This window comes from Serinus canaria, chromosome 1A, assembly GCF_022539315.1.
Source record: "Serinus canaria isolate serCan28SL12 chromosome 1A, serCan2020, whole genome shotgun sequence".
NCBI classification, from domain to species: Eukaryota; Metazoa; Chordata; class Aves; order Passeriformes; family Fringillidae; genus Serinus; species Serinus canaria.
In genome coordinates, this window is record NC_066314.1 from 15,036,140 (window position 1) to 15,048,717 (window position 12,578).

Genomic DNA, 12,578 nt, shown 5'->3' on the forward strand with positions numbered 1-12,578 from the left:
AAACTGCTCCTTGCTAGGGGTTGCATAGCAAAGGAGGCAGAGAGAATGTGATAATGCTAAGGAGAACTGTGGGAACATTGAATCTCCTCTTTATTTCAGGATTTGGTGGGGTTTCTTTTCCATTAGAGCACTTTTGTTCTGTGTTGATTAAATTCTGCTTTTTGGGAACATGACCATAGAGAGCAGTCTTGGTGGCTCTTGAGCAGGAGGACCATGAGAACAGCTCTGGAGGAAGCACCACTCATGGCAGGGCAGGAACAGAGGGAATTCACACCCCAAAAGGTGCTGATTTATGGCCAGAGTGGTGTGCTCTGGAGGAGGCACCAGGATGGAGCTGGAAGTACAGCTCATGCAGGAGCTGCTGTGGCATCCATGCACCCAAAACAGGTGTTGATGACATGATCCATTTGCACTTCAGGAGTTGCTCGCTGGGGAGTACAGACAATTCCACCTGTGTCTAAGCCTTCACCTACAGCTCATCTCAGCTGCTTCTGCAGCACTCAAAGATACATGAAATGAAGCTGGAAAAATTATACAGGCTTTTTATGGTGTTCAACAAATTTGTTTGCTTAACTAAAATTACATCCTTTAACCTTTAGTCATGCACACAGCTCTCTGCCACCAATGGCACAAATATTAGTGTGCACATTGCTCACTTCCCTACACTGATTTATACAAAAAGAAGTTAAAGAGGTTGCAAGTCTAGAAAAAAAAAAGAATTAAAAATATATGTACTTCCTCACTCACATCCTTACATCACAGGAAGTGAAGTTCATTCCAAATCACCCCAGCCTGGGCAGTAATCAGGTTTCAGAAATACCTTGTGGAAGCTCAGTTTACCTTTGTGCCCGTAACAGAAGACTCCCGAAGACAGAGAAACTTTCATCATGTATAAATGACTAACAATTACATGGAACCAAATGGAGGGCTTCAAAGCAGGGTGGAAAAATGGAGGGAAATTCCATCCTATTAAGATAGGACATAATTGTCTTGTACAGGAAATAAACACTATATTTTTAGCAGGTGACTAGTCAGATAGAATCAGTACAGGGTTATGATTGTGTAGTGATTTCTCATCAAATTGCAGCCTATCTCCCCAGAGAGATGACAGATCTTAGTATTTTCTTATAATTATTTTTCTGTGTAGGCTCTTAATTGGGAAATGGAAACATGAGAACTCCCAAAGCAGGCTGCATTTCATGGACTATAACCATTCATATTTCATCTTTTAATTCTAAGATTTGTAGGAGCCCCATACTGATATGTTACTACACCGAGTTAGTACCATGATAAAATTTCAGTAATACCAGAATCTTCCAACTTTCAGACTTGGCAATTCCCTGCTCATTCCAATTTATGGCCACTGCATTCCGTGAGCCAGCAAACACTGCTGCTATTGAAACCAACCTGTGCTATTTACATATCAAATAGATAGAAAATCTAGAATGATGTAAACAATAAATTCACATCCAAGCTGAAAACACAATATAACAGTCATAAACTCAACACTTAATAGTCATAAACTGAACTTGCAAATGGATGTGAATATATTTAAAGAATTAATAAAATCATAGGTAAAATAACAATACTTCAAGGAGATTGGGACAAAATTCAATAATGCATCTTGATGAAATATTTCTGGTAATAGATTTCTTGTTGATAACATTTTCAACCTTGCTTTGTAAAGGGGATGACAATCAAGGAACTAATGGCCACCATATGTGGGTAGATGTTTGGATTTGATGAACAAAACATTGTTAAGCAACATGGAACCTAAAGGCATCAAAGCAACTTCAACCAACCCCAGAACAGATACAAAATTTCTACTGCATTCATCCAGTGATAAGCCAGAAATATTCTACAATATTTGCACCAATTTTTGGGATAAAGTATTCCAGAGCCCTCTTTATCATGGCTGGAAGTGTTTTTTCCTGGCCAATCTGAATGTGATCAAATTGTCCTTCCAAAGAAAAAAGTGTTTCACTCAAGTGTAGTTAATTCTGAAACCTAAAGACAGCAAAGCTATAAGCAGTGCTCCCTCCTTAACTTCTGACCTCTTTAATATCCTGACAGCAGGACAGTTAATTTTTAACTCAACAACTATGCACTGAAAATAGACTTACAGATCAAATCTTTCTTTGTGTATGAATAATATGGTGCTTCTCTTCTCAATATGTGCTGTTTGTTCTGACTACAGCATTAAGTATTAAACATGTTCATCAATTATTAATATAAGCTTATTATCTTTCATTCTAAAAGTGTATTTAGCCTTGTTTTCTGAAGATTTCTAGCAAGAGATTCTAAAAGTGTGATGGAATGCATGTCATTCCAAAACTAAGATATGGATGTATTAACTTCATTTTTATGCATATCTTTGGTTAATGAATCTTGCTACTTCCTATTTACAGTACAATAGTATACAACATTTTAAATGAAATCTGCTGATCATAAAATCTATTTTGTGACGCCCACTTCTGTGTGTATTGTCTATTTATGGATAATGGACTTTAAAATGTATTTCACTGTGGAACTCGTTTAAGAGAAGCTTGACATGAAAGTAACTCCTCAACAAACACCAAATATCCCAACCATCTCACAGTTCTATTCAGGGTTTCTCCCATCAGGCAAAAAATTTGTCCCCATCTTCTTAGAAAAGTCCTGCTGTCCCAAGCCCTGCATAAATTTGAGGGAGCATCTCCTGTCCCCCATGCAGGGAAAAGCCCAGTTCCTTTGCTGCCATGTCCCTGCTCACTAACTCCTGGCTCCTTCCACAGTCACATTTTTGATGACAGCCCTGAGGCAAAAGCCAGAGACTGTGAAGGAAAAGCCTTTCACCTGGAGGGCTGGATCCACATAAATGAGATTTTTTTTACATCTGAATTTAAATAATTTATGGTTTCAATATTTTATAACTTCAGCAGTGAGAGGCAGTGTTGGGAAGCAACCCCCTCTGCTCCACCCCTTGTTTGCAGGGGTCACAGCAGACATTGCTGAGCTGTCGGTGTGAATTACAGCTGGCAGCACGTCAGTGCAGAATGCTTAAATGCGTGTGCAATTTAAATACATAAATAATCTCACTGACTTTACTGAAGCACCAGAAAACATTCACCTAATGCTCTTTTGTAACTTCTCAGGAGTATTTGAGAAGCAGCACTTTGATCTTTATTAGCTGTCAAGTCCATGATGAGGCAAAGCGCGTTCCTCAGCCGGCTGTGGAGACAGGCCTGGGAGCAGCTACGAGCTTCTGGAGTTTTATCTGAACATTTACACACCAGAGCTGAGTTACAGTATTTCCCTTAAGTGTGGATTACTGCAGCTTTTTTGGGAAGAAGAACAATGCTAATGCTTTGTGCTGGCTGGTGACTAAGGGCTGAGGAGCTCCTGCCGAGGCTGCGCACCCACACTCTGCCCCAGTATGCGAAGGGGCCTGCAATGGCTTTACATGCAATCCCACAAACCAGGAGATGTGTCCCACCTTTTTCCTTCCAGACAGAAGAAATGTGTCTGCATAAAGCATTTTGAGCAGAAATTCACACAGTGCAAATCTCTTCAGCAGCTGACAGTCCCCACGCACGACCTGGAGCAAGGCACGGTTCCTACCCCGGTGCACACACAGAGCTACGGGACTTACCCGCCCTAAGTGACACTCACAAACCTTCTCCTGACTAGAAGGCAGCGCCAGGAGTTCTCCTCCCTTTGACTAACAATGCCAGCAATTTCAGCTTGCCACAGAGCTGGCCTGGCTGCTGGTCTAACATATAAATCACGGGCCAAAGATAAGATAGACACATACCGGTGTAGTCCTCGTAGCACTCGCAAGTGTAGCCGCCCTCGCGGCTCCGGCAGAGCCCGTTGCTCCCGCAGGGGTTGGAGTAGCACAGGTCAATTTCCGTCTCGCAGTAGTCCCCGGTAAAGCCCGGGGGGCAGCGGCACCGCAGCCCGTTGATGGGGTGGATGGGGCGGAACAGGACCGTGTTGGAGCTGATGAAGGGCGCCGAGCTGTCGAACTTCAGCACAGAGACACACTTCATGTAGTTCTCGCAGGGCTCACGCAAGCAGATGTTGTCGTCGAAAGGCAGCACCCTCTGTGTGGAAATCGTGGTCAGCAGCGTCCTGTTGAGGTAGATCTGCTCCTGCAGGTCCTCAGAGGGGAAGAACTTGTTTCGAATGCCACCAGGGAGCAAGGCTGAGAAGGTCACGTTCAGGATATTGGAGCTGACGTCCGTGTCGTTCTGGATGTTGAAAACAAAGATGCCGTCCTTGGCGGTGGAGAGCACAGTTGCCACCCCCTCCACAAAGAGGGACAGGAGGGGAGAAAGGAACCTCTCCTGGGACATGTTCTCCAGCCGCACTGTGATGCTGTTGGTGAGCATGTCATCCGTGATGATGGTGACACGCAGGGTGCAGACTGCAGTGACACTGTGAACACCGTCTGAGGGGAAGAGAGAGAAATAACAGCAATGTCAGAGAGCAGCTTCAACCTACAGACAGGGAGGCTCCCACGGTCTCCTGAAAATGAATCAGACCTGCAAGGCACTCAGTTCTGGGCACCAGGATGAGAGAGGGAAATGTATCCACCTTCTGAAGTTATTACCATTGTCTTTTCTCAGGAAAACAAAAGAAAAAGTCTTTAAAATTGTAACTCAAAGGACCCAAGACATCTCAAAGAGGCAAGAACACCTGGAGAAGATGCCAGGCAAATAACTAGCAAGGGTTAGTGTGGAAACAGTCTGAGGGCCCTATGATGGCCAAGGGAAACCAAGAGCAAGGTGGCTGTCATGACAGTGACCTCTAGTCTACAACTGGTGCCGGGAAGCTGCTGCTTTTCACAGCACAATACCAAAATTATCTTCTTCAGGTGTGGTCTCAGGCTTAAGGAGCCAGAACTCTGCACAGACAGAGAATTGTGACCAGGGCTTCAGAAAAGTCATTTAAGGAAACAAGTCTTCACATTTGAGTGCTGGAACTTCTTAATTTCTCACATATAACTTATTAAATATATTTTATTAATATTAGAAAAAAATTTAAATAAAATATACCAGTGAAAAGCAGACATTTAAAAACTCTTCCATTTTATCCTTCCTTTAAGGCATTTCTGATATTGCTGTGCCTATTCTGCAATAAAACCCATAATTATAAAAATATAGCACTAATACCTGACATTGTAAGAGAGTTGCCACTGTAAAATTTCAGCACACCCTGAGGCTTACAGCAGCACTGTGAATGCACAAATTCTAGATTATTCTGACATTATGGAAAATAATTATGACACAGTGAGTGCTAAATTTAATCTAACTTCAATGCATGTGTGGAATGGGAAGTTGCATCATCCCTGATATCAAATCACTTAGTTCAAATGTGTCTCCTTGCTAACATTAGGGACTCATTAAAATACAGATTGCATTACAGAAAATATGGTTAGCATTAGAGCAGCATCTAGAAATCCCAGATGAGATCAAGAGTGGCTTCCGGTAGGAAATGCTCCTTCTGAAAGATGCTATTGAGTAAACAACCTTAAATGGGCAGGAGTTCATCTCATGAGAGACATGAACTGGTTTGAGTGGCCAATATGAGCCCCAGAGTGGGGTTAAGAACTGAGCCCAGTTTCCTTAGGCCACAGTTCAGTGTCACAGCCTTGCTCTAAAGTATCCCAGTGATAACAATACACAAGTAACCTGCCATTAAGCCTGATTTCAGTTAAACCACAAGGTACGTGCAGAAATGGATTTTGAATCACATCAATGTAAATTGCATCAGGAACTGTGTTTAAATCTATCAGTGTGAGACCAAAAGTCTAACAGCATAGACTGCTAAATGCCATTTTGCTAAGGTTTGTTATTTCAAAGTGTAACTTTATGACCTATCATGTCACACAGAAATAGAACAGAAAAAATCGGAATTATTTTTTTCCTACTCACTGTCACCACTCCATCTCAAGTGTGGTTTTGTTTTAAAAAGAAATGTATTGTTGGAAGATTTTTCCTCCAGTTTTATAGCAGCAATATAGTAAATCACAGCAGCATAATTAACAAAATGGCTTTTGAGTCTCTCCTCCTATCAGGTTGTCTGTAAAAGCTCAGCTGTTAACTTCTTCCCCACTGAAGCAGCTTTTATACAAATAGAAAAATCTCTTCTGTGTGCTACTTTAATTACTGCCTGGCTAAAACCAATCAGCCAGGAGGGGACATTGTCTGGAGTGATCTGTTTGACTTCTCCCAGGTAACAAGTGACAAGACAAGAGGAAATGGTCCCATGTTGCTCCAGGGGAGGCTTAGATTAAGTATGAGGAAGAATTTCTCCACCAAAAGGGTGCTCAGGCATTGGAACAGGCAGCCCAGGGAAGTGGTGGAGTCACCATTCCTGGAGGTGTTTAAAAGATGTGGGGATGTGGCCCTTAGGGACGTGCTTAAATGGTGGGCTTGGTAAGGCTGGGTTAATGGTTGGGCTCAATAATCTTAAAGACCCTTTCCAAAAAAACCCATTCTACGATTCTATGCGCCCATCACAGAAGCTCACATACCAGCTTTCATTTTCTCCCAGGTTTGCAAAAATCTTTGTCTTCTCTTCCTCAGACTCATTCTAGAAATCTGCAGTAACAGCTTCCATCAAGATCCAAAGCAACCTTTACCAATCACTGGTAGCCAAAATCCTCATTGCAAACTTTTCCTCCTATATGGTCTGTGGATTTCTGGCCAACAGACAACACAGGCTTACCAGTATTTTCATAAATGACATCCTCAGACCAGTTTACCCAGGTCTATCATTTGCACAGCTCATTTCCCTGGAAGGCCAGAACAAACTATTCGCTTTTTTTTTCCTAAAGCAATTGACATTTTCCTGTTTGTCCCATAGGGTGCCTGAACTATTTTGCTATTTATTGCACAATATGCTACAGAAGTTCCCTCATACCAGCCAGAATGCTGGACAATGGGTCCTTTTTTTAAGAAAACACTATGATCTATAGCCCGTGGTATGTATAGTAAGAAGACAAAATACGATCCACTGTCTGACAATGCAGCAGAGTCTACAAACTGTCATAATCAATATCAACTGTCACAATATGCAAGAGCTTCCCAGCATTCACAACAGCTATTCTGACACAGTTAATAAATCACTGGAAAAAAAGCCTGGTGTCAGATACCACACAGCCTCCTTGTTTCATGGGCAGCACAAAAGAAAACTGGGCACAGACATATAGCTGCAAAATGAAGTTGTGTTTTAAAAGCCAACTCAGCTTTGTGCGGCCCTGTTGCAGAGCATTAAAATAAAAAGAGAGTAAAAAAGGAGCAGAGCATGTGTACTATAGGCAACAAAAGAATGGCACAGCCATAGAACTGGCTGGACAAGTGCCTCTTTCATATCTCAGTTAGGCTGAGAGCAGCATCACAGGATCTGATCAGCTATTCATTCAGAAACTCAAGGAAAGTTGAAACAATCTGTGGTTTTATGAGACCAAATTAGTATCTATTCTACTTTCAACAGACAACATTGGCTTTGAGGTTGGGAACAACTGCAATAAAGAAAGTGGAATTTTTTTTGTCTTTTTGGGAAATGGTTTAAGCCCTAAATACCCAGTAACATATGTGTTATGAGATTTACAATTTAAATACTCCATGAATGTTTAAAAGGCTTCCTGCCAGGAATGCCAGAGAATTATCATTAGGAAGTACTATTTTGTGGAGTGGCCACACTTCATGGCCTTCACTGTTTGAGATGCCCACCACCATATGCAGCTACCAATCTGCTAAAAAGGCTCAAACCATCTGAGCTTCCAAAGCTCTTATGATACCGGTATAAGAAGTCCCTATCATGTTTATGGCAGGTGCAAGATGGTTTCAGTCAGGGGTGTAAAACAACCTTCAAGTTGCTACAGTGGAAAATTCTGGCTGCACTTTACTCTTTGGAGCAGATCTTGGAACAGATGAGTGCACACACACATTCCCCAGGCTTAGCTGTCACCAGTTCTCACAGCCAGCATGTGGGGGCTTCAGCAAACCTGCTGGATGCAGGAGTCTTCCTGAAGGAGCCCTAAACACTCAGATCATGCTGGCAGGCAGGATGTGCAGGCATCCTGCTAAGAGTGATTTGAGCAGACAGCCTGGATCTTAGCAGCCAAGCCACCCAGATAGCCTGAGGAAAGGGAAACACAGTGTTTCTTTGGTCCAAAGAAAGAAAAAGGATTCAACCAACCCCTTGTTGGCTTGGCTCCTAAATCCCTGTACCAATGGCTTTTGTCACTTTGTCCTCAAGTTTCTCTTCCATAAAATAGGGATAATAGCATTTAACATGTACACTGTGAAATAGTGGGTACAGATGATGAAATGCTAAGGCACTGGGGTAACAAAAGCAACACAAATGTCCTTAAGAAATTAATAAAGGTTCTTTTAAGAGTTGTTGCAGCCAAGTTTATAAAAAACAAGGTAGAAAGATTAAAAAAGACTCTTACTGTCTCACAGACCCGGGAATGAACAAAGAGAATTCTGGACAGCCTGGTGGCTACACCAGAAGTGTGTTCATTACACATGTGGTCCCTGCACACTCAATTTTTATTCTGGCAATATTATTCTTCGTATAATTTCCACGCAAGTGCTCTCTACAAGGTGGAAATCAAAGCAGACTATTGTCATTGTCATTGCTGAAGAGGAGACTTAAAACTAGAATTACTCATCTTAATCCTTCATCAAACTAATGAAAAGATCTAATAGCAAACACATACCCTGGTGCATTACAAAGAAAAGAGAAGACAAGAAAGGCTGATGAAAGCTTGACGCTCTCTAAAACACATTAACAACTAGAAAATTGACTAAATAGGCATTGTTTCATTATTACCTTTACTTTACAACAAACCTTATCAAATCTGATACTTTAATCTCAGCTTTCTATCTTCTGGCAGTCCATAAACCAAAGAATTTTATTATCTAGAAATGTAAACACAGCAAAGCTTAACTGAAATGCACATTTGGCAATGGTAGCACCTGGCCAGAAAGGTTCTTTTGTTTCTTTTTTAAGATTGCAGAAATAACACTATTTTTAGCTTATTACATACAAAGGTCTTAGTACCTTTGTAATTTTGAAAGCTGCATACTTTATACTTTAGCATCAGAGCTTTCTTTCACAGATATACCGACCCAAACCCATTCTAATTTTGCCTTAAACACATCTGGAATAGCAGATGCCAGTTTTTACAACAGCCCTGCAAAATCCTTGGCCAGCAATCCCCAGATTCAAATAACCTCCTGCTCTTCCCAAATCATAAGAAGCAGCTGTGGCCATGGGTAGCAGCCACTGCTTGGTAACAGGCCTTGGAATGATCAAAGCTGCATCCCCATTGCTTCCAGCCATGCCTTTGCATACAGGAGTTAAGACACACCCAGGCCAGCACTAAACCTGGAATTACTGATGAGGATGCTGTGCTTTTAGTGTCCTCTCTACTGCTTGGGTGGCAGCAGCACACCAGTAGCACCAGGTCACAGAAATGAATACTGCTGGCAATGCTTGCCTGTCTGAGCAGGGCTGGCACCCAAACCACACTTCCCACTGAGCAAACAGCAGTAAAAAATCAACATGTGCCAATAAAAGTGAGACAGAGTGCACAGTCCTGCCCTGAGCTTTAGTTTGCCTCAGAGAATCTGCCACCATTGCAGGGCTGACTCCTTTCCTTGCATTGTGCTTCCACCACCATGGGAGCAGATTTAAAATGCATAAAATATCAGTGTGCTAATATTGTCCCTTCCAAACCATTGCTGTAGGCATTACAAAGCTTCACATCCACGAGCAGAAATAAGAACTCTATGAACACCCATAAGATAAACTCCTTAAAATATCTTCTGTGTTACAGAAAGTTCAAGAGAGTATAATGCAAAGAAAATATCCTGAAAGAAAATAAACTGCACAGAAAATGGCAGGTGGAAACCTAGCACAATTCCTTGCTGAAACACCAGGAAGACACGACCAGAAAGGAAAAGGAAAATGGGCAAAATTGTGAATTTAAAGATCCCCCATCTCAGGGTTTTCCCAGTTAGCCCCACTGAGGAAGTGTTTCAGGTTAGAAAGTGTGTGTGACCCCAGTTTCAGTGTCCCCTCAGGGCACCCTGGAAAAGAAACAGGTGATGGGTTTGGTCTTAGCTTTCCAAAAGACAAGCACAATGTCCAGTGGCAAACTCTCTGTGTCCCTAAAGAGTCTCTGTTTTGTAGCTGGAACAGCTCAAAGTGCAAAGGCCTCTTTTGCTAGAGAAAAGTGACCTTAAATGGTACAGTAACAGAAAAGTAACATCCATGAGAAATACACTCCATCACTTGCTGAAAAAAACATATATTGTGTATAATTTCCTATTATTTCTTAGATAGGCTCTAATGAATTCTGTCAAAGCCTCCCTTTCTTAGGAATCAGGAACACTGCTGATGAGCAATTCTGTCAGTACAGCAAGTTGGGTGCAACTATACAGAGACTGTCCTTGGCCACATGAAGCTTCTGTTATTGATTTTGTCCCTTTGTTTCAGGCTGCCAGTCAGCTCCCTGCATTTAGGAGCACTGACTGCCAACACAAGTTGTGGGCTTTGGCAACAATATATAAAAATAACTATCTATTATTCACACAGTGCCAAAGGTTCATGATGGAACCGCTGCTGTGAGGAATGTCAAAGTCCAGGTCTGCTCCCAAGCCCATTACACCACCAGGAAGATACCCGTGGACTTCAGTGGGCTTTGCTGCCTGCCAAAATTTGGCCTAGAGCCTAATTCCCAGAGTCATTGCCAGGGCACTCACACAGAGCTTCACTCCTGACTCTGCAGCCCCAGACAAGAAGAGTCTGCCCAGGAAATGGTGCAGGGTTGAAAAATCAAAACAGCAAGAGCAGAATGCAAAACATGAGGGATGAGCAGGGCGAGCATGTGGACACTAGAAACATGCCCCATGGACAGAACCTCCTGAGTTGTAAAGGTGGAAAGGGTTTTCCTAAAATCACGTGTCTGAATCTGTACCTCAGCCTCTCTCATTTTCCAGGAAGGATGAGCAGCTGCAGCCACCTTTTAGCAGATGCTCTGTTCTGAAAACATTGGCCAGTGTTGCCCAGCATCATCTGGAGGAAAGAAGGTTTGGAGCACTCACAGGAAGAGGGAAGACAAAGATGTGTCATGGGGGGATTTTAGATTTCAGGGTGAGGTGAAACAGGAGGCAGCTGAGGTACATGGTGTATGCAAGTACCTTGGCAGGTCCTGACTGAGCTGCAAGAAAGGGGAAAGTCCTGTGTGAGACATATCTTTAGGGGGAAAGAAGGTGTCTGGGATTAACTACAGCAAGATGGCAGACTGATGGAAGACAAGCAATAGTCCACACTGGCAGAGAGAGTGCCAATGTGTGACTGTGCCAGTGACCAGCTCTCCTTAAACCAGCATTATCCACATTATCTCCAGCACCTTCCTGCAGCCACTGCAGCAACTCAGAGCACCCCAGGGTTCTGTCCCAGGCCACCCAGACCACGGGGTATGCATCTGGGTCATGGCTGTGCCAGGCTGTGCCCTGCCACAGGACTGCCCATAGCAGCATCAGCCACATCCCCACTTGTGAAATGATGTCAGGGTCATTGCAAGCAACAGATCCGAACAAGTGTGTTCAGACACTTCCAGGCAAAGCCACCTCTTCTTCAAACCTTAATGTACTTCGTTTTGCAAAGAAGATGAATATCTGTGACACCTGGGGAAAGTGGGCAGTGGCACTTGGGGCTCTCACCCCACAGTTCCCTTGGCAGCAGCCATAGCTGTACCAGCTAAATCAAACAGCTAAGAATACCCAAATTGTGGGAGGATAAATTGTGCATAAAGTAACTGTGAATTCCCGACGTGCATAAGAGAAAAAAACAAACCAATTTTGGCATCATTATCTTTAATGTAGCCTGTGCTGCTCAGGATTATTTACTTTGTACACAATACTGAAAAGAAAAAGAGCATATTTGACTCTGCAGCTTGAATGGGGTTAAGAACAAATTGATGCCAGCTGGATTGCTCAACATTGTACAAGACTGCTGTTCTGAAACCAACACCTGCAAGCTGAGAATTTTGAAATGTTAATTGGGTTGATAACAGTAGTCTGGGGGAACATTTCCGGAGGGTAGGAGGTAAAGCAAGTTGGATCTGCTGACAAGAATAAGCCTTCTTGACTTCTAAATGCAGCAAGGCTGAAGACACACCACATTTCCTTAAACACCCTCCCACAGAATCACTTCTTGCTCTTCAGGTACCTGGTGCTCATGGGCTATAGCTTCTGTAGGGGGTGAGATGCAGGCAGGGGATGTTGACAGGGATGCAGGAGCAACAGGTTGAACAAGGAAACAAATCCCTGTCCTGAGCAGAAAGCACAAGCAGAAGGGATTTGGGACACTTAGAGGGAAGTATGATATGTGGGAAGATAGCATGAGCATGCTAACATGCTATCATGCTAACCAGCTCTTTACAGGCTATTTAACTAAAGAGGACATTTTCCTTCTAACTAAAATGCAAAGCAGATTTCCTTCTGGGCTCTGCACACTTTCCTGTACCTCAGCTGATTTTCCTTTTTAGCAAGAACTGGCCAGACTCCCCT

The 12,578-nt window shown here is 42.8% G+C and overlaps 1 protein-coding gene across 1 annotated transcript in view; it reads right to left on the reverse strand.

Annotated features, from left to right (window-relative positions):
* Nucleotides 1-12,578, reverse strand: part of CELSR1 (cadherin EGF LAG seven-pass G-type receptor 1) — a 165,587-nt gene that overhangs the window by 92,504 nt on the left and 60,505 nt on the right. The window contains exon 2 of the mRNA XM_018910241.3: nucleotides 3,794-4,432. Coding sequence (XP_018765786.2) covers nucleotides 3,794-4,432 — 639 coding nt within the window. The remainder of the gene's footprint in view (nucleotides 1-3,793; nucleotides 4,433-12,578) is intronic.